Here is a 19,616-nt window from a genome sequence, read left to right on the forward strand (position 1 = left end):
GCTGTTACAAAATTGCACCACTTTTATTCATTTAAGGCTTTTTAGTTTTTACTTTACATTTGGCTTCACCCCCCCAACCACCCCCACCCTCCCCATCCCCTACCTCCCGCTGCTGCTGTGGGTTTCTGTACTGTAAGAAACCACTTCAGACCAATTTCACACCAGTTTAGAAACTCCCTCACAGCTGAACGGAAATGATTCAGCAGAGTGGAACTGGGATCTCAAAATCTGATATGTCACTGGCTGAACTGGTTTCTTTTACATTTCACTGGTCATCATGCCATACAGAGAAAAAGAAGCAGATTTGTTTCAGTAAGGTAAAATAATTTCTTCTTGTTGTGAATGAATCATTCCAGTTGGCTGCAGCTGCAATCGTCTCTTCAATGCTTTCGTTTTGTCGTTTTACAGAAACTCTGACTGGAAGATCATCAGTCAATTTGATCTGAGTCCAGTACAGAGATAGGTCCTCAATATGTTTAGCCTAGCTTAGCATAAAGACTGGAAGCAGAGGGAAACTACTCACCAGTACCACTTTATTCTAAGTCCCCCTATTTAGCATTTATAAGCACAGTATGGTTTATAACACACTATAATGTAGCATAAGCAGATATAAGGACATTTTAAGTGTTTTTCTTGAATTTGTAAAAGTTTTAACCTGTGTTTTCTTATATTGTTATTCGTTATCTGGTTATACACCAGGCTATACTTACAGGAGGAGTTATAGCTGTTGACAAATACATAAATAAAAGCTTACAGCTGCTTACAACTACATGATAGTATTTTACAAACCATTTACTGAATGTTTATCTACTGCTTATGAATGATAAACATGGGGATTTAAAATCAAATGTTGCCTGCAAGCCTGCCTCCATTAAAAGTGAAAAACCAACCCCAGTCTAGCACAACTCTAAAGGCCTCAGTATGCTTCAAAAGAAGTGATGGCTGTGATGACAGGAAGTGTAAAAGTAAGGCCAAGTTTTTACCTCAAGCTCACTTTTTTATCACGTCTTCGAGTTAAGACTTGCGCCTTTTGGAAACAGTTGTAGAAACTTTTTCCTTTACGTTCGTACACCCTTGTTGTCATGAAGCACGCTGAGGCCTCGAGATCCACCGAAACTCTGTGACAGAACTATCCGATCACAGAGTTTGGCCTGAGCTGTCAAACATTGAATTTCTAGAAGTGGAATCAAATGATGAATGCTGCTGCAGCCTCTATGACTCTGGATGCCAGAAAGGTTTGATTGCAGCCGTGGCCAGGCGTAGATTTGATTGGCTGTGGCAGGTGGGACGGACCTGGGCTCAATGATCATATCACAGGAATACTCATCACACAAAACCTGTGTCATCCACTGTGTAAAAATCTGGAAACATTTCATTTGAGCGTCGCCTATTTAGCCTTACAAACAGTACACACATTTAATTAAAAGTTTATAACACACTCTACAGTAATTGTATATATTAGGATATATCAGGAAATTTTGAAGTGTTTATCATTTTATTTTCATTAATTTTTTTTTTAATTATTAATTCCAAAGTCAAGAAACCATGATGTCATATTTTTACATGTGAATAAACCGTTAATAAATACAGTAATCAAATTATTAAATTAAATGTGATTACTGCTGTGTTATACTGTGTTATCAATCATTCATTAACTGCTCATACACCAGTTATAGTTACTTTGTAAGAGGAGTTACAAATGTTGATAAACTGATTAATAAAATAAACACTTGAAATATCCTTGTACCGGTTTAAAATGACATTATGGTGTGTTATAAACCATATATTAAGTGTTAATATACTGCTTATAAATAAGTAACGTGTTCCACAAACCAGTTATCTTTATCATTTTTCTTATGAAACCGGAAAAAAAAAACTATTTGCAAACACTTCTGATGAAGCACAAATTTCACCCTTGTGTGATTAGTCCAAGATTGTTTTTCAGTATTGAATACACCGTGGTTCTTGTAACTCTAGACGCAGGGGGTGTTTTGTGCCATCTGCCCACAGGGGGGCAGTAATGAGACCACTATGGCTTGGCGTACAAAAGTACAGCAAAGAAACATCGTACGAGAAAAATATTTTGAACAAAGCACACAACAGTGAACTTCAGGCTTCAGATTAGTATTTTCATACAGCTACTTTCCTAAATTTCTCAGAAAATCAAAATGGCTTCCCTACTCGTTTTACTTAGACTGTACGTTACAATGTCTCCACCAACAGTGGGATTCACAGGAAAGCCCCGCCACGGCTACAAACAGACTTTTCTCTTGAAAGCTTCTGCTTGGCATGCAAACTGTCGCAGCACCTCCTGGAGGTCAGACTAAGTACTGACAGAAACATCAACATGCTACATGACTGAACGAACTGGAGGAGAACCAGAACACTGACAGCAGTATCACACACCGGACTGCAGTACTCCTGGTAGTACAACACTGTGCACAGCAGTACTCACAGAGGTCACTGGTCTGACCACTCTCACATTTCAAACAGAAGACAGATTATTCAAAGGCTTTCTCTGGCTGCTGCTTCACAGGCCACGCCCTCTCAGTAATTAGAGGCGGGGCTTCCGCTTCAAGCCCAACCCCCTTTCAACTTCAGCTGTGATACTGTTTTAAAGAAACACTGATTTTAGTTCAACGTTCTTCTTTAACTTATGAGAATATTGACAGCAAAACCATCCTCAACCCTTTAACATTTTACATTTTAGTCGGGTTTCAAGAAATTCAAGAATTTCTGCAAAAGAAAATGTGAATCGGTGCATGTTTCCATCCACTACTGTTGGTTCATTCGAAAAACAGCTGGTGGTGATAATTTTCCAGTCAATTATGATTTTTTTGTCCTATTTTGGCCACCATACGTGGATAGTGTAACTTATTCCCATCAGTTAAAGAGAGTGTTGACCAACAGGACCTTCAACCTTTCCTTCTCAGATGTGTTGTGTTAATGATATTAATAATCAGGTAATAATATGGTTAATAATACAGAAACAACATTTGCTGGATGTCCTGCTCAGTAAATATAACTCAACCCCCCACCCCCCCACCCCACCCCACCCCACCCCCCCTACACACACACACACACCCTCCTGGGCCAAAATGGTCATTACAGAAACTGGCCTCGTTCATTGTTGTTATGCAGTTCATTTACACTCACAAACACACAAAACACACACACTCACGAACACACACAAAGCTAAGGTACTGGACCAGTGTGAGTCTGCTGTCTAAAGGCAACATGTCCGCCCTGAGCAGCAGATCTGAAGTCAGCTCACCGTGATGCTAACAAGTTAGCCTGCAGCAAAGTCCTCATAGGACTCCCTTTTCACATCAGCTACTATCATTCATTTCCTTGTTTGGGAGTGTAGCATTGTTAGCATCCCCTCACAATATCAAATATATTCTGATGACTACTGGCTCAATGAGCTAGCACACAACTAACAGCACTCATTATTCTAATTTCTTTACAAACACACTCTTAGATTTTTGCTAAAACGCCCAACATACTAATATTTCATTGGTGGTTTTTGAATGCAACACTATTCCCAAGTAAAGTCTTAGCGTCATTAGCTTTTCCTAGCTATAATCCTAATAAAGTTTTCAAGATGGTGGCTGACAAACTAGCTCAAAGCAACCGATTTGTTCCTTTGTGAATATGCTAACATGATATGCTAAAAATGCTAACATCAACAAACAGCATAATTTGCCCACAAAGTTTCTTACATATTTTAATAGCTGCTAGGCTAACGAGGTAGCCAAAAGCTATAAGTACGCAATGATTTCTTTAAAAAATATGCTAACAAGGCTAACAACCAACAAATAGCAATTAGCATCTTCTCCGATAGCGGAGTCACTCCCTTATCGGTCAGCTAACTTGAGTTAGCTCAAAGCTACCAACACAGTGAGCTGACCCCACAACCTGCTGCACCCCCAAAACCCCCATCCCCCCACCCCCCAAAAATCAAAAACAAAAACATTAAATGACTTTTATATCTTTTCACACAGAATCATAATCATAACCACTGTAATAATAATAATCATCACTGAATGGATCCACAGGTTCAACCAGAGCCACACATACAGAGTCAGCCATGTTAGAGACGACATCACTACGGTAACCATGGCACCAACATGGCTGACAGTGAGGTGGTCGAGCTGCATGTGAATGGCTCGGTACTGCTGGAAAATAAGGAAAAGGAAAGGAAAAGAAAGGAAAGGAACATTTAAAATTAAAAAGCAAGAAGCCACTCCCCAGCGCAAAATGGCCTAGCAGAGAGCATGATGGGAACCGTGGTTTAAATTTGGGCAGTTGGTTTGGACAGCCCTCCCGCCTCCCCGACCCTTATTTCCTGCAACATCATCTTCATTGTCATCATCATCATCATCATTGCTGTCGCCGCCACCGCCGCAGTCTTTTGATGTTTGGTTTTAATGTTTCCAAGGCAACAGTCTCCATTAGACAGTGTGGTGAGGGGATGGGAGATGTGGTCGTCATGGAAACAAGAGGTCAGAGGTGGCTGATGTTGATGATGACATGGCTGTGTTAAAGGGGGCGTGGCCAGCTGGAAGATGTCCTGTGATTGGTTGATTTGTTGGTTGGTTGGTTGTTGGTCAGGTGAGCAGAAAACTGGAGGAGAGAACGAGAGTGTGTATAAACAACAGCGTGTGTGTCACAGTGTGTGTGTTAACGTCGGTGTATACACACACCTACCTGTCATTAGAGAAGCTGACAGGTGGACTTTTTGCGAGTTTTCCCTGGAACTGGACTCTTCCTGTTGATCTGTCGCACAAGGTCGTAGAAGATCTGCACACAAACACAAAGACGTCACAACTCAGGGGAAAAAAATCTAAATCTTAAGAAAAAGAGTCAAAAATATTTTAAAAAATGAATGAAGAATTCCTGAGATTAATCTTTTCATTTATTTTTAGGTGTTTCTAAAGCCAAAAATGGGCAAAGAAAACAACACTGAAGAGCCAATAACTGCATTTCTTCGAATGACCACTAGAGTCTGGCTCCAACAGTGAGTCAGTCCCCATAGACTCCCATGTTAAAATGTCCAACTTTACAGCAGAAATAAACATGTTTACAGCCTGGTACAAAAACTGTTTTGGTCTCTAGAGCTAATTTCCTCCTTCATGACACCTGTTCATATAACTCACCTGTTTACATTTTATTAAGGACTAAAGTTATGGAGAGTTGAGGGCGTGGCCTCTTTGAGTGACCGAATGCTCCGAAGTCTCAGCTCCACCTCTTTGCCCATTTTTGGATTAGCTGGGAGTTAGGGGCGGAGCCAGACACTGGCAGAAACCTGGGGGTGGAGTCCTCTGATGTAAATGTAAATGAAGCGTATGTATCTGTGTGTCACCTCGTTGACGTTGATCTTGCTCTTGGCCGAGGTCTCCAGGAAGGCGCAGGAGTTCCACTGGCGGGCGAGACCGATGCCGGACTCTTTGGCCACCACACGCTCCACCTCCAGGTCGCACTTATTTCCAACCAGGATCATGGGAACCTGCGACGGCACGCCAAATATTTACAATGAATATTTTTGAACAGGAAGGCGATAAGATGCCAACACTGCATCGTTTGACGGGTTGTGCTGTTTCGTGTATATATACGTATTGTAAAGACCCATCAAAAAGTCACATGACCACTACTCAAAGTATCAGTGGCAGTGACTTCTTACATTTAATTCCTCCAAATCAAATGCAAGACCATGTTTTGACCAGCAGATGTCGCCATTTCCACCAAATCAAACTCAATGAAACATTTAAGGAAAAGTTGTTTCAAAGTGTTTCTCTGATCTGGAAATCTTCCTTTCTTTTTACACAATCAATTACTGCACTAATTAACACCGATTAATCAACCTTTTCTATTTGTTAGACAGTTGTAAGTTAAATATCTTTGGTTCATTTTGTTGGTTGGTTAAAACAATCAATTTACCTTCTGCTTTTAACCTATTCTTACATTTTATACAATAAATTATTATGAAAATAATTGTCAGAGTCTTAACTTTACAGCAGGAAGTTACATAGTTAGTTTTATGGGGTTACAATGTAATTTAATTTAATAATTTTTAATGATTAGCCTGTTGCACAGAGATAAAGGTGAGTGAATGTGTCTCCACTATGACTGTGTGTGTGTGTGTGTGTGCGTGTGTGTGTGTGTGTGTGTGTGTGTGTGTGTGTGTGTGTGTGTGTGTGTGTGTGTGTGCCGTACGTCCTCGGTGTCCTTCACTCTGAGGATCTGCTCTCTGAGGTCCTGAAGGTCGTTGAAGGTCGACTGAGCCGTGATGGAGTAAACCAGAGCGAAGCCCTGACCGTTCTTCATGTACAGGTCTCTCATCGCTGTGAACTGCTCCTGTAGACAGACAGGTGGTCAGACAGACAGGTGGTCAGGAAGACAGAGACAAATATGTCACATGGCCAAAAGTATGTAGACACCCCTGGACCTTTTATGGACCTTTCATTTCCTCATCGTTTTGTAATAAGTAGCAGCTGCTGGTGGTCGTGGATCTCCACCATCCAGGTCTGAATTAATCCAAACTCCAGGTAACATTTCCCACTTTTGGATTTTTATGTCATCGCCCTAGCAACGGTCAGAGCCGGAGCCATATTGTTTTCAGGTTGTCCGTCTGTCCGTCTCATTCTCGTGGACAAGATATCTCAGTAACGCCTTGATGGAACATCTTCAAATTTGAAAACATTCAAATAGGACTCAAGGATGAACTTATTAGATTCTGGGGGTCAAAGGTCGAGGTCATGTTGACCTCTCTAAATGATTTTGGCCTTGTGAACGCAATATCTCCAGAACTCCTCAAGAGAAACCCTTCACATATAGCAAAAACATCCACTTGGATTCAAGGTCAAAGGTCAAAGGTCACTGTGACCTCAGAAAACACTTTTTAGCCATTATTCAAGACTTTGACAAAAAATAATTATGACAAAATTTCACACAAATGATTAATATTTTATATGACTCCGGATAAACAGGGCTGTGACCTGGAACTAGTCTGAGTGGCGGAGGGATACGACCACGAGGAGGTGATTCCAGTTTTCTTAGTGTCAGTATCTTGGGATTTCATGTTAGTTTCAGGCCCTTTGGTGCCAGTGAAGGGAAGTCTTAAAGAAGCAAGCAAACTGATCCAGGATCAGAGGAAAGACAGACAGACAGACAGACAGACAGACAGACAGACAGATCTTACTGTTCCTGCTGTGTCCAGGATCTCCAACATGCACTGTTGTCCATCGACCTCCACTTGCTGCAAAGACAGACAGACAGAATTTCAGAATAACATGTCACCAGACACTTAAAGACTTTCCCCCAGATGTTCAGGGTTCGAGTCCAAACTGTAGCCTCCATTAATTCACAGACTAATTATCTAAAAATCAAGCAATAACATGTCAGTTCCTTCAGAAGCAGCTCTCACTGACAGCTTTAATATTTAACCTGTAATCTTCGGTCGACCTTTAACACCTGCAGCTTTTACACTGCTCATATAATTTCACAGCTACTTGTGGAAATGAGTGCAAACGCACATCCTGTGTATTTGTTTATGTTTTAGAGCTCCTGCTCTCCTCACACCTTTAATGTAACACCCTCACATGTCTTACTAGCACTTAGTCAGCACTTTCATTGAACTTCTTCACTTTACCTCCTTAATAGATTTGGTATTTAGGACTCACACCAGTTTCCTACTGCATAGCATCTGACAGATGAATACATGTAATGTTTTACATATAGCTGACTAGATGGTTCAGATATGGAGGTTTATGTGCAGGTTTGACATAGATAGGCTGGGTGGGTGAAAACCAGTGAAAACCCTTCAGTGTCATTTCCATCTGCGGTACGTCTCAGATGGGCGTTTTCAGTAATGTGACCACATTTCTCAGCTTTTTTTTTTTTTTTTTTTAATGTTACAATCAAACAGAGAAATGCAGCGTGTTGATGTTGAGATGAAGGGAGTGGACCTGCTCGAAAGCTCCTGTTCTTCATTTATATTTCAGTTTTTTTTTTATAACACCACATCATATATCTAAATTTAGACAATCAGCTTTCTCTATAAAGGCTGTCAGCTGTGAAACACATGACCAGCTGAAATCAAATTGACTCCAGATATAAACTCCAAATATAAAGGCTCAGAGCTGCTCAGAGCAAAATAACGCTGGACTCATTTCTAGCTAATTGATCCTGTTGTTAAATGTTTTTGTTTGACTGTTTGTTTTTTGGTTGTCTGTTCTTAAACTGAACATCACAATCACCGCGTTTCAATCTACTTACTCTTTCAGATCTGTAATGTCTTGTGGTTTTATGATACTGTTTATGTAAAGTTTTAATGACACTGCAAATGTAAAACCCAACTAGGGACACAAGATGAAAATTAGCAGCAGCTATAAACTCAGAAAAATATAAATTAAATTAAAATAAAATCAGTTTCATGCTTTGTCTGCATGGACCTTATTACATGAATAAATAAACTGAACCAACTTAAAAATAACAGATAAAAATCAAACTTTTTGACTCACTAAATCAAAATAATGAGGTAGAAAGTAAATATTGTGATAAAATGTCATAATTTTGAGACAATGAGTCAAACATTTTGTGTATTTTGTCCTATATAATAATTTTGGTTTACAATCACAGAAGTTTAACTTATTTAACTTTTGAACTTGGTATTGTCTAATCTTGAGTTTAAACTCAAAATTCTAATCTATTATCTTTTGACTTCCTGTGAGCGTTTTTTGATTTTTATCACTTTTCATTTATAATTTTTCCCTTTTTTGGCAGAGTTGGGCTTCCATACTTTATATTTACTCTTTTCCTTTCTTTATTGGATTTATTCTTTTCTTTCTCTACTGATAATTTTCCTTCCTCTCTTTCCTCTCGTTTCCTTCATCTTCTCCTCCTTCACTTATGTCGTTCCCTTTTCCTTTCCTCCCTTCTCCCTCTTTTTATTTGGGTGGATGTTCGGCTTTTAGACGAACTGAGTCTGTCTGAGCTCCTGTCTCACATCACTTCCAGGTGGAGCATATACATATATATAAATATGTATATATATATATATTATATATATATATATATAATATATATATATATATATATAGACATGACACAGAGCGGAGAGACAGACGGGTGGAAGCTGTCTTACCTTCCTGTAGGAATCCTCTATCGTTGGGTCGTATTTCTCCACAAAGATTCCCTGAACGAACTGGACAGTCTGGAGACAGAGAGAGAGAGAGAGAGAGAGAGAGAGAGAGAGAGAGAGAGAGAGAGCGAGAGAGAGAGAGAGAAGTAGGGCAGGAGTGTTAATGGAGCTCTGTTCTCTTCTGTATTGGAAGTCATTCGATTGGAATTAATGTGACACACTGACACATCTCCATTATATCATCTGGAGTAAAGCACTTCATTGTAGTGAGGGTTACACCAGTGTGTGTGTGTGTGTGTGTGTGTGTGTGTGTGTGTGTGTGTGTGTGTGTTGAACGGAAGGACTGAAAAAGGACTGACTTTTTTTTTTCAGAGAAATTCAGGGCAAAATTTTCCAGTGTTGCAAAAAATAAATCATTGTTTGAGTTGGACTAAATTAAAAAAGTCGGTCTGGAGTGAATATACTGTACTGTATCATATAGAATGTATCAGTATGTATTCATATGATTATTACTGTTTTATTCCTTTATTTATTTAATGTTAAATACCCAGTGCAACAGAATACGATACATCAGGATATATATAATGCTTGCTTTTATATATTGTTATATATAAAATTCATAATTAATTTATAATTGATATATAAAATAAATATAAATAATTTACAATAAAAAATCTCTTTTTGCTGATGTTGTTCTTCTGTTATATACTCGGCTCTTTTGATTTCCCTTGATAATTTTATTCTCTATAGTAAAAACAATTCAAAAAAACAACTTCAAATTACCATATTTCAGAGAGTCTGTTCACAACTAATTAGTTTAAACACCACACTGATCCATTACAAATACTGCTTTAAATAATACCTGGAATTAAACTGTTTCATGCACTAAAAGAAAAACAAGAAAAAAACAAAACCGTGTGAAAAATATAGAATGACCTCAGACTTGTGCTGAGTGGAGACGTAAAGTGGATTAAGTTACTCACCAGAGCTGACTTGCCGACTCCTCCTGATCCTAAAACAACCAGTTTGTATTCACGCATTCTGACTGTCTGTCTGCTGGGCGAGAGACACCGAGAAACACAGAGAGAGAGAGAGAGAGAGAGAGAGAGAGAGAGAGAGAGAGAGAGAGAGAGAGAGAGCGAGAGAGAGAGGTTACCAGGTTACTAATTTCACTCCGGGGCATCACTTCCCACAGCCAAACAGATAGCAGCATTACAGTAAGCCCCGCCTCCCGCTGCAATGCACCTGGAGTTGTGAAACTATCAATTACACACACACACAAACCAAGATTTCCTCCCTTTCACTGGGAGGTAATAATTACCCAGCATGCATCTGGGTGAGTTAATGAAAACAAGGAGGTCATGTGATCACACACAGCTGGTGGTGATGTCACAACTGTGGAATCCCTCTTGGTTACCGTTGCTATGTACACGTCTTTATTTCCTCTTTGGGACCTGTCCCAGTGTAAACACTGACCTCAAAACCAGGGGTCCTCATGGGGACCAGAGCCCGGACCAATGAGGTTAAAGGTCACTTCTGAGGTCCGGGTTAGGGTTAGTGGTGAGGTGTTAACTGGTCATGGTCAAGGTACAGGTTAGGGTTAGGCGTTTAGTCCTGGTTAAAGTTAAGGTGAGGGGCTGAGGAATGCATTACATCAACAACGGTCCTCACTACGATAGAAGTACAAACATTTGTGTGTGTTGTCTCCGTCATGTTGCTTCTTGTTGCTGCAACAACACATGATGAAGCATGACTGGTATGCTCACACATACACACAAACACACACATAAGTATACATATACACACACACACACACATATTTTCTAGAGACTTATCTCAACCCCTACCAAACTCTAACATAGAATTCTAACATAGAATTAGGTCAGGTAGAAACTTTCTCACCCTAAAAAAAAGCCTTAACGCTCAGACAGTTTCTGTCCCAGAGTCACGACCAAAATGTCCTCACTCCAAAATGGTCCTCGCTCCCAGAAAACTGAAGTTAGTGTACACACACACACACACACACACACACACACACACACACACACACACACACACACACATACACACTTATCTCATCACCACGGTTACCTTGGCAGACCCTTAACAGATATGAGAGTGAGTGTGTGTGTGTGTGTGTGTGTGTGTGTGTGTGTGTGTGGTTAAGCAGGTGGTGTCAGGACCAAACAGTAACATGTCTCTGTAACTACCATATTTCGAGTGCGTTATTTCACCCAGAATCCCCTGTGCTGGAAGATAAACTGACAACTGACCATGAAACTGATGGTGACATTAAGGATCTATTAATTCACATTAAATACAATATACTACGACTGTCACTAAAGATTTTCATTACTGATTCATCTGCTGATTCATTTCTTGATTTATCCAATAACTGTTCTTCTATAAAAAAATCAGGAAATTATCCATAAAGACATTTTCTCACAATCTAACATTTGAAGACTCAAACGTCTTGCTTTGTTTGACCAACAACCCCGAAGCCAAGGATGTTCACTTCACATTTACAGGTGAGTAACAAATGATATTTGACGAGGTGGAACTAAAAATGTTTGTTTGGTATGTTTGCTTAAAAAAATTACTAAAATTATTAATTGATTATCAAAGAAGGTGCCTTATTCTCTTGGTTTGCTTGTTATGATCTTCCACAACAACACAGTTCACTTAGCAACCACCTAGCAATACCCTAACAACCACGCTGAACATTCTAGAACTACCAAGAGACACCATGGCAGCCACTTTGCAACAATTTAGCAATCTCTTAGCAACAACTTGGCAACCACCAAGCAGCACACTAGCAGACACTTAATAACATTTCATAATCACATAATAACACCTTAGTAACACCATAGCTGCCACTTAAAACATTCAAGCAACTACTAATAACTTATTCAACAAGAACATAAACATTTCTATCAGAAAATGCATTTTATAGTTTAATTTATACTCCATTCCATTTTGGTTGATATTTCAACAATACCAAACTGGTCTAGAACTGCAATTCAAGATTCTTTTCGTTAATTTTTAATCCGTCAAATATTTTCTCTATTAATCAATTAACCTTTTTGTTGTAAAATGATGACTTTGAAGAATCCAAGGTATTGTCTCTAAAAGTATTGTTTTGTACATCCAAACAGTCCAAAAGCCACAAATATTCAATTTAAAACAAATAAAAAAATCAAATCCTCACGTTAAAAAAAGAACCAACAAAATTCTGGCATTTTACTTTGAAAATGATTGAAATGATGAACCAGGTATCTAAATTATCGCTGATTAACTTTCTGTTGAGTGATTAAGTTTCTCAGTTGAGTAATAATTCCATTGAACTGCTTCTTTTAAAACTTAATGTAACTATAATTTGTTGGGCGAACTTCAAAGCTGCTATGTAGAATTCGAACATTTCCAGCTTTGGCACCCCCCAGTGGTGGCATCAAAAAAAGACACTGTTGGACAGCAATGCGTGCTGATACAACAAATAAAAATTCTAGACAAAGAGATCGTCTATCAACACCCTAGAAGACACATCTTTACATCTCAGTTGACCCACATTGTAACACCTTAGTAACCATTTGTCAACACCCTAGCAACTCAACCCAGATGACTGGGTCAATGTTAAATGACTGTTTCACATAATGATGTTATGAAATCCATTTTGTCAGTGACACTTTGGCCGACTGCAACAGGAAAACGTTGTGAGTGAATTAACACCTTTGTTTATGAGTTAATGACCCCAATCTAACCATTACCCTGATGCTAAAGGTGCATGAAGAAGTGGAACAGGAAGGAGTTTACATCTGGAGTTTTCGCCGTCCAGCTGTGAGCGAAGGATTCAGCAGAGATGAATTTCAGTGCTTGAAGGTCTGAACAGATCCTGCCTCACTTCATCTCTCTTCAGTGTGATGCAACAAGTCCGAGCGTGTTCGGGGACTCTCAGGAAGTCGCTGACTGAAGAAGCAGCAGCAGGCGAGGCTGCTGAAGGGATTTCATTCTTTCTCTACTCTGTGTCATACACCTCTGTCTGTACCTGAGAGGTCCTGGATCTGGACTCTCCCCTCATAGTCCATGATGCTGTATCTTCACTAAACATGTCTGACAAGTCTGAGCAGTAACAGTGAAGTAAGTCTGAGCACTTAATCAGTTCTGCATCCAAATGGTGATTTACACGAGAGCAAGCTACAATTTAATTTAGAAGTTAACGAGCTGAAGCTTCTGAGTGTTGAACACTGGAACTGTGGATTTCCTCAACTGTGAGTTCAACCAACAACAACAAAACTTGGCTGTTGCCTTTCATTTGTTCACTGTGTTACAGTCTGTGCTATTTATGCTTTGACAAAGATGGTTTTCAAAAAGAAGAACCACCACTCTGTATCATTTTTGATGGTTGAGAAAATAAGGTGTTGTTTTTTCTCTACATAAATGATACCGGTGATCGACTGTAGCGTGAGTCAATGTCAGAACGTCAGATCATTATGGTGATAAGGGTAACGATTACCTTCACTGTCAATTAAGATGCCAATTATTTTTCTGATTAACTGTTTGATCGATACAACAACAAAATCTGAAGATATCAGCTTTGAACGTAAATAATAAGAGGTAATTTCAATATTTTTCAATCAACTAAATGAGAAAATAATCATTCGGTGGATCGATAACAGAAAATAATTACTAGTTTCAGCCCTAAATGTAAATCACTATTACAATTTTGAGTTATTTGTACAACACTGGTGTTAATTTAGCAAAAGTATGTCAGTGTAATCAGGAAAATGTACCTAAAGTATTAAAAGTAAAGTATTAAACAAAATGGCCCCTGTGACTGTTCTACTTCTATAGATCATATTATTAGATTATTATTACTCATGAATTGAGTTTTTATCTTTTTTTTTGTAGGACTGATGATTCATTATAGATTAAACTGCTGATTGTTTTCCTTATTTTTGTTTGTCATAATTCTAAAAAATATTGAGAAATGTCGACATCATTACCAAGAAATCACAGTGACATCTTCACTGTGTTTGTTCTGTCCAACAGTCCAAGTTTTCTGATTTCAGCTTCCACTATGCAGAGTGGGAAAGTACAATTTCAAGGTACTTGTACTTTACTTGAGTCTTTTCTTTTCATGTCACTTTATCTTTTACTAAACGATCATAAACCAGGTGTCACTTTGGGTTCTGGAGAATTGTGATGGACTTTAGAGCCGAACCAATCAGTCGATCAACTGAAAAATAATCTGCAACTATTCTGATAATCGATAACTGTTTTAGACATTTTTAAAAAATATCCCCTGGTTCAAACTTCTTCTTTTCTCTGTTATATGTCTTTAAAAAATGAATATTTGGGGGTTTTCGACTGTTGGTTGGATATAAAAGACTTTTGAAGACGTCACCCTCGGCTCTGGGAAACTGTGATGGACATTTTATCAATATTTGTGACATTTCATAAACTAAACAATGAATTAATGAATCGAAAAAATTATCAGCAGATGAGTCAATTATCAAAAAAATATATCTCAGTTACTATTATCATTAGTTTCAATCATAAACAAAATATTTCTAGTTATAATCCGCCTCAACCAACTACAACAATGAAATGCTACACATTAATGCATCACTAATAATAATCTTCATTTCCCAAATTATATTTACATTTTCGATGCAGAACTATATCTTGCCACAGCACATGTCCACAGTGTGGTACATTGTTCGTCCTTTAACTGAAATAAAAGATGTGGATACTTCCTCCAGCTCTGTTCTGCTCTGTATTTTATCTGTACTGTTATGACCACACACTGTGTAGTTCTGCTTTTTCCAGAAGGCATCGAAGGCAGCACGATGTTAATCTACTAAAGTAAAGTTGTTGGAGGAGAAAGATGGACACACACAGACAGATCCCTGAGTCAAGCACAACTAGGTGGGGCCTGTCAATACCAAGTGTGTGTGTGTGTGTGTGTGTGTGTGTGTGTGTGTGTGTGTGTGTGTGTGTGTGTGTGTGTGTGTGCTGACAGTACAACAGAGGAATAAAACCAAGCCTTGTCTATACACTGCACACAGACAGATACACAGACAGACACACAGACAGACACACAGACAGACAGAAAGGTTCCTCCAAACTCTTAAACTCCGCAATTTGTTATGAGTTACTTCCTCTCTGTTTTTCTCCAGCAGAGCAGCGGGAGTTCCGCAGCTCTGTGGCTGCCTCACAACGCTCCCTACCCGGCCAGCTCTGGCAGCAGGCCCCGCTGCCTGGAGGACAGGAGACAAGCAGAGGGGCTGAGACGCAAGGACCGCTACAGACACACAGACAGACAGCCGCCATGATGCCACCTAGCTGTCTGTCCGTGTCAAACATCCACAGTATTATTATTATTATTATTAACGGAGCTCCTGTCTGTCTGCCGTTCCGCCCGCCCGCCCGTCTGTCTGTCCGCCGGTCGGTCGCTTCCGCAAACCCAGCCCAGCTCGGCTTGGCACCGGCCTGTCTCCCTCCCTGCCTGTCTGCCTTCGCCTGGGTGTCAGTGTAAGCCCCCCGGTTAATCTACATCTATATGACGGAGGGAAGAAAGAAAAGAAAAGAGAGGAAAAACGCGAAAAGAGAGAAAAGAGAGAAAGGAAGCGGTACTCACAGTCATCCACCCGTCCTCCGCTGCGCTCTCTCTCTCTCTCTCTCTACCACTCTTCGTGGATGTCACTCTATCAGAGCCGCTCCCTCCTGCTGCCGCCGCGCTGACGTCAAGTTACACGCACGATGAACGTTGGCGTTTCCTGTTAATGCTTTCAAAATAAAGTCCATAAAAGATGAAAACGCAAATTCCATTATCTTGTGAAATATTATCATTGATACATACTTAAAGTACAAAAAGTACTCACTCTGCAGGGTGATTTCAGAATCATGTTTATTACATAATTATTAATTAGAGTCTTATTTTATTCTATAATAAAACATCATAATGTATTTGTGGATTATATTTTGTATTATTAATATGAATCTGTTAAGTAACTAAAGGTATTAAATTATCATTATGGAGTTAAAGTACAATCCTTGTCTCTGAAATGTGGTGTAGTAGAAGTATAAAGTAGCAGAAAAAGGAGCTACTCAAGTAAAGTACAAATATCTCAAAATTGTACTTATGCAGTAAATACATTTGGTTACTTTCCTTGACTCTAATAAATAGGAAATAGCAACAAATTACACTGATAAAAAACAACATGACATGTGGTTGAAAGCTCTGGAAACAGCTACAAAATGGACTTTGCGTTAAGATTGTGATTGAAAATAAAGACTTGACATAAGGAACATTTTTCTTAATATCTTAAGAATAAGTTAGATAAAGGTATTAATCTGAAAATACAAAATTAGAAGGATGAATTCATATTAAATTACTGTCAAATTTCTTTTCCAAAATAAAATACTTATAGGAAAGACACATTAAAACTAATTGCAACTGGTTTGAAAGTAAAAGAAAAATTCCAGAATAAAGTCCCTAATGAAAAATTTTCATGACAGGTAAGATTAATAAATAAAAACGAAAAAAACTGATGATTCTTAAAATGACTAACTTAGTTAAAAATAGAAACCAGTGGTAAAGCGACAAAAAATGTATTAAAAATCTGTAATTGACAGGTATTCAAATCATTTTTTCAAAATAAAGGCATTACAGCAATCTATAGATAACAATTATACAATCAAATGAAAGTATTTGTTCATATATCAAGTGAAAATAAATATTAAATTATTGAAAGATACAGAATTTAAAAAAACAAACACATTTCCTCACAAATTTAGCAAATTAAAAAAGTAAAAAAAAAAAAACAATAAATAAACCTTAAAATGTAAAGTCATGACTTTTAAAACGCCTTCTAGGCTATTTTCTTCACTGTCACTATCTGTTCTGACAGTTTAGTCTTTATGCTTTTATTCTGACAGCAGTCTGCATTTACTTCCTATTCTGCTCTAACTTCGTCACAAATTGGCTCAGTTCTTTTTTTTTCTTGTGACGTTTCAGCCTCGATCTCAGCTGCTTCCCGCTTCCTGCAGAGTAGAAACAGTAGAGATTGTTGTTTTAGTTTTACCAGAATAAAATGACGATATAACGTCACTTCCACTACTTTTAACTGCACACAGCTCTGTGACATCATCAGCCCTGTATGGATACTTTGCTCAAGGGCTCAAGGTTAAATATATATATATTTACATAATTGGTTATGCAATGATTTTCTAAACCTTCCTGTTCACTAATTTGAAACTTTCCGGCTGCATCTCAAACAATCCCGTCATGCCTCTCACAAAAGTTTTGATCCTTTGGATGAAATGAAAAAACCAAATGGACACAGCATCATCAATACATGATTTTTACTTTTCTGATTAATTTTCTGTTTGATGGACTGATTTGCAAATATTACACAACCAATACATTTTATATTCATTATGTTGTATTTTTTATGTATTATACAACACTCATAACGTACAATATATTATAGTACAATCTATAATATAGTTCTGTCTATATCAATCCATTTTGTATTCTATATTCAATACTATGTTAACAATACTATATGATACTAAATTATGTCAATATGTTCCTCTGGCTGAGCTGACATCCTATTGGTTCCCAGGACAAATTTAACGCGGGAAAATAATTAAATAAAACATTTTTAAATCTAAAAAGATTTTCAATTGAATAATTTTCAAATTTTATTGGAGCTCACAGACAAAATTCACTGGGACATGTTGTTGTGTTTGTGATGCTCAGAAAATGTTCTCCATCCTTTTACAGCTGTAACGATTGTATATATTTATGGTCCAGTTCACGTCACATGATCCTGCAATACCAGATGTGGTCACTAGCTCAGAATCGCCTCACAGTCCAGCGCTGCTCGGCTCTGCTGGACTTAGAAAAACATCAACGAGCTAACAAACACTTCCTCCAGTGAAAACAAAACAAACTGAACTAGAGTTTTGTTGTTTTCCTGACTGGGGACATCACCTCCAAACATCACATGACCTTCCGGACGACAGGAACAACCTCACATGGCCACTGTCCTCAGAGTCCTGTGCAAAGTCAGGACACTCATTAACGTCATGAAAGAAGAAACACTACAACATTATGGTCCCTCAGACAGTTGGATTAGCCTTTATTTAATCCCTGGCTTCCCAGTGTTCTTAAAAATGTCAGTAGAGTTTTTAATTAAACTCATACACAAGTCAACACAGTGTTGTTAGACGTGTCAAAATGGTCACGGGACCCTAATAACGTGTTGTCATGGAGCCCACTGCATGGGTTTTTTCATTTCCTGTTAGCTTTTAACAAAGTCCCACTGTCAGCTCATACTGGACTGGAGGTCAAAGGTCAAAGTGACCATAATGAGGTTACCAAACAATATCCAACATTTAAAACGATAGAAGTGTGTGTGTGTGTGTGTGTGTGTGTGTGTTACTGCACAGTCAGAGAGCAGCAGAGCGTGTTGGAGCATGTTGATGGAAACACGCCTCGACACACACGCACACATACAGCCAGAGATACGGTTTTATGAAGCCACACCCAAGCCTGAATAGAGCCACCCATGCAGCTTCCCTTCCACTGACACACACTTCCTCTATATATATATATTATATATATATATATATATACACATATGTGCATGTTTGTGTGTGTGTGTGTGTGTGTGTGTGTGTGTGAGTGTGTACTTCAGTGAAAGTTCTGGTACTTCTTAACTAGAAGAAACACTTACCGCCTCCTGCGTCTCTGCCTCCACCACTAGTTTCAGGTTACATCCCTGTTTATCCAGAATTATATAAAATAATAAACATTTGTGTGAAATGTTGTTGAAATTTTGCTGAATGAAGTCTTGAGTAATGGCTGAAAAGTGTTTTCTGAGGTCACAGTGACCTTGAACTTTGACCTTCAAAGTCTAGTCAGTTGATCCTAGAGTCCAAGTTCTGTCAAGGCGCCAAATCTAAAATATTAAATATCTAAAATATCTTTCTAAAATAAATGTGGTACATTTAGTCTATATGAATTATGTAAGTTATGTTGGTAGGTTGTGTTTTATTGCTGTTAATCAGCACCACTTCTCTTTGTAGCCATTTTGTCTTTTTGCGTCTCTTTGTCGCCATTCGATTGACTTTCCAACTAGAAATATTAACTTTGAAGTCCATTCAAACAGCGGCTCTAGTCCATTGGCCCCCAGGTGCCGGGGCCCTTTTGCCCCTGTAGAGGTCTCGGGACATGAAGACTTTCTTTAAACGCAGCATCGGTCCATCAGGACAGAATACATTACTGAACTTCAAAGAGGAAAAAATCATCAGCATGTCAATGATCAGCCAGCGCGCACGCACACACACACACACACACACACACACACACAACTACAAACTCATCAGTTCACCTGTTGCTAAGAGACCAGATGAATGAGCATCATTTGCTTTGTTTGCTGTCTAACGAGTTTCTGCCTCATCGACA

At 38.6% G+C, this 19,616-nt stretch overlaps 1 protein-coding gene across 2 annotated transcripts; it reads right to left on the minus strand.

The window, feature by feature from the left end:
- Positions 1-660: 660 nt before the first annotated feature.
- Positions 661-15,886, minus strand: LOC130163361 (ras-related protein Rap-1b). Of its 2 annotated transcripts, none has more exons than XM_056367506.1 (8): positions 15,780-15,886; positions 10,126-10,195; positions 9,146-9,214; positions 7,202-7,258; positions 6,217-6,357; positions 5,366-5,509; positions 4,711-4,803; positions 661-4,626 (listed from the first exon to the last, which is right to left on the minus strand). In XM_056367506.1, the coding sequence occupies exons 2-7, from the start codon at positions 10,180-10,182 to the stop codon at positions 4,717-4,719; spliced, it is 555 nt and encodes a 184-aa protein (XP_056223481.1). In that variant the 5' UTR covers positions 10,183-10,195; positions 15,780-15,886; the 3' UTR covers positions 661-4,626; positions 4,711-4,716. The 2 variants fall into 2 exon arrangements, with proteins under 2 accessions (XP_056223481.1, XP_056223482.1); XM_056367507.1 differs by having other exon boundaries at positions 10,126-10,198; positions 15,780-15,852.
- Positions 15,887-19,616: the final 3,730 nt, after the last annotated feature.

The sequence above is a fragment of the Seriola aureovittata genome, chromosome 22 (genome assembly GCF_021018895.1).
Source record: "Seriola aureovittata isolate HTS-2021-v1 ecotype China chromosome 22, ASM2101889v1, whole genome shotgun sequence".
NCBI lineage: Eukaryota > Metazoa > Chordata > Actinopteri > Carangiformes > Carangidae > Seriola > Seriola aureovittata.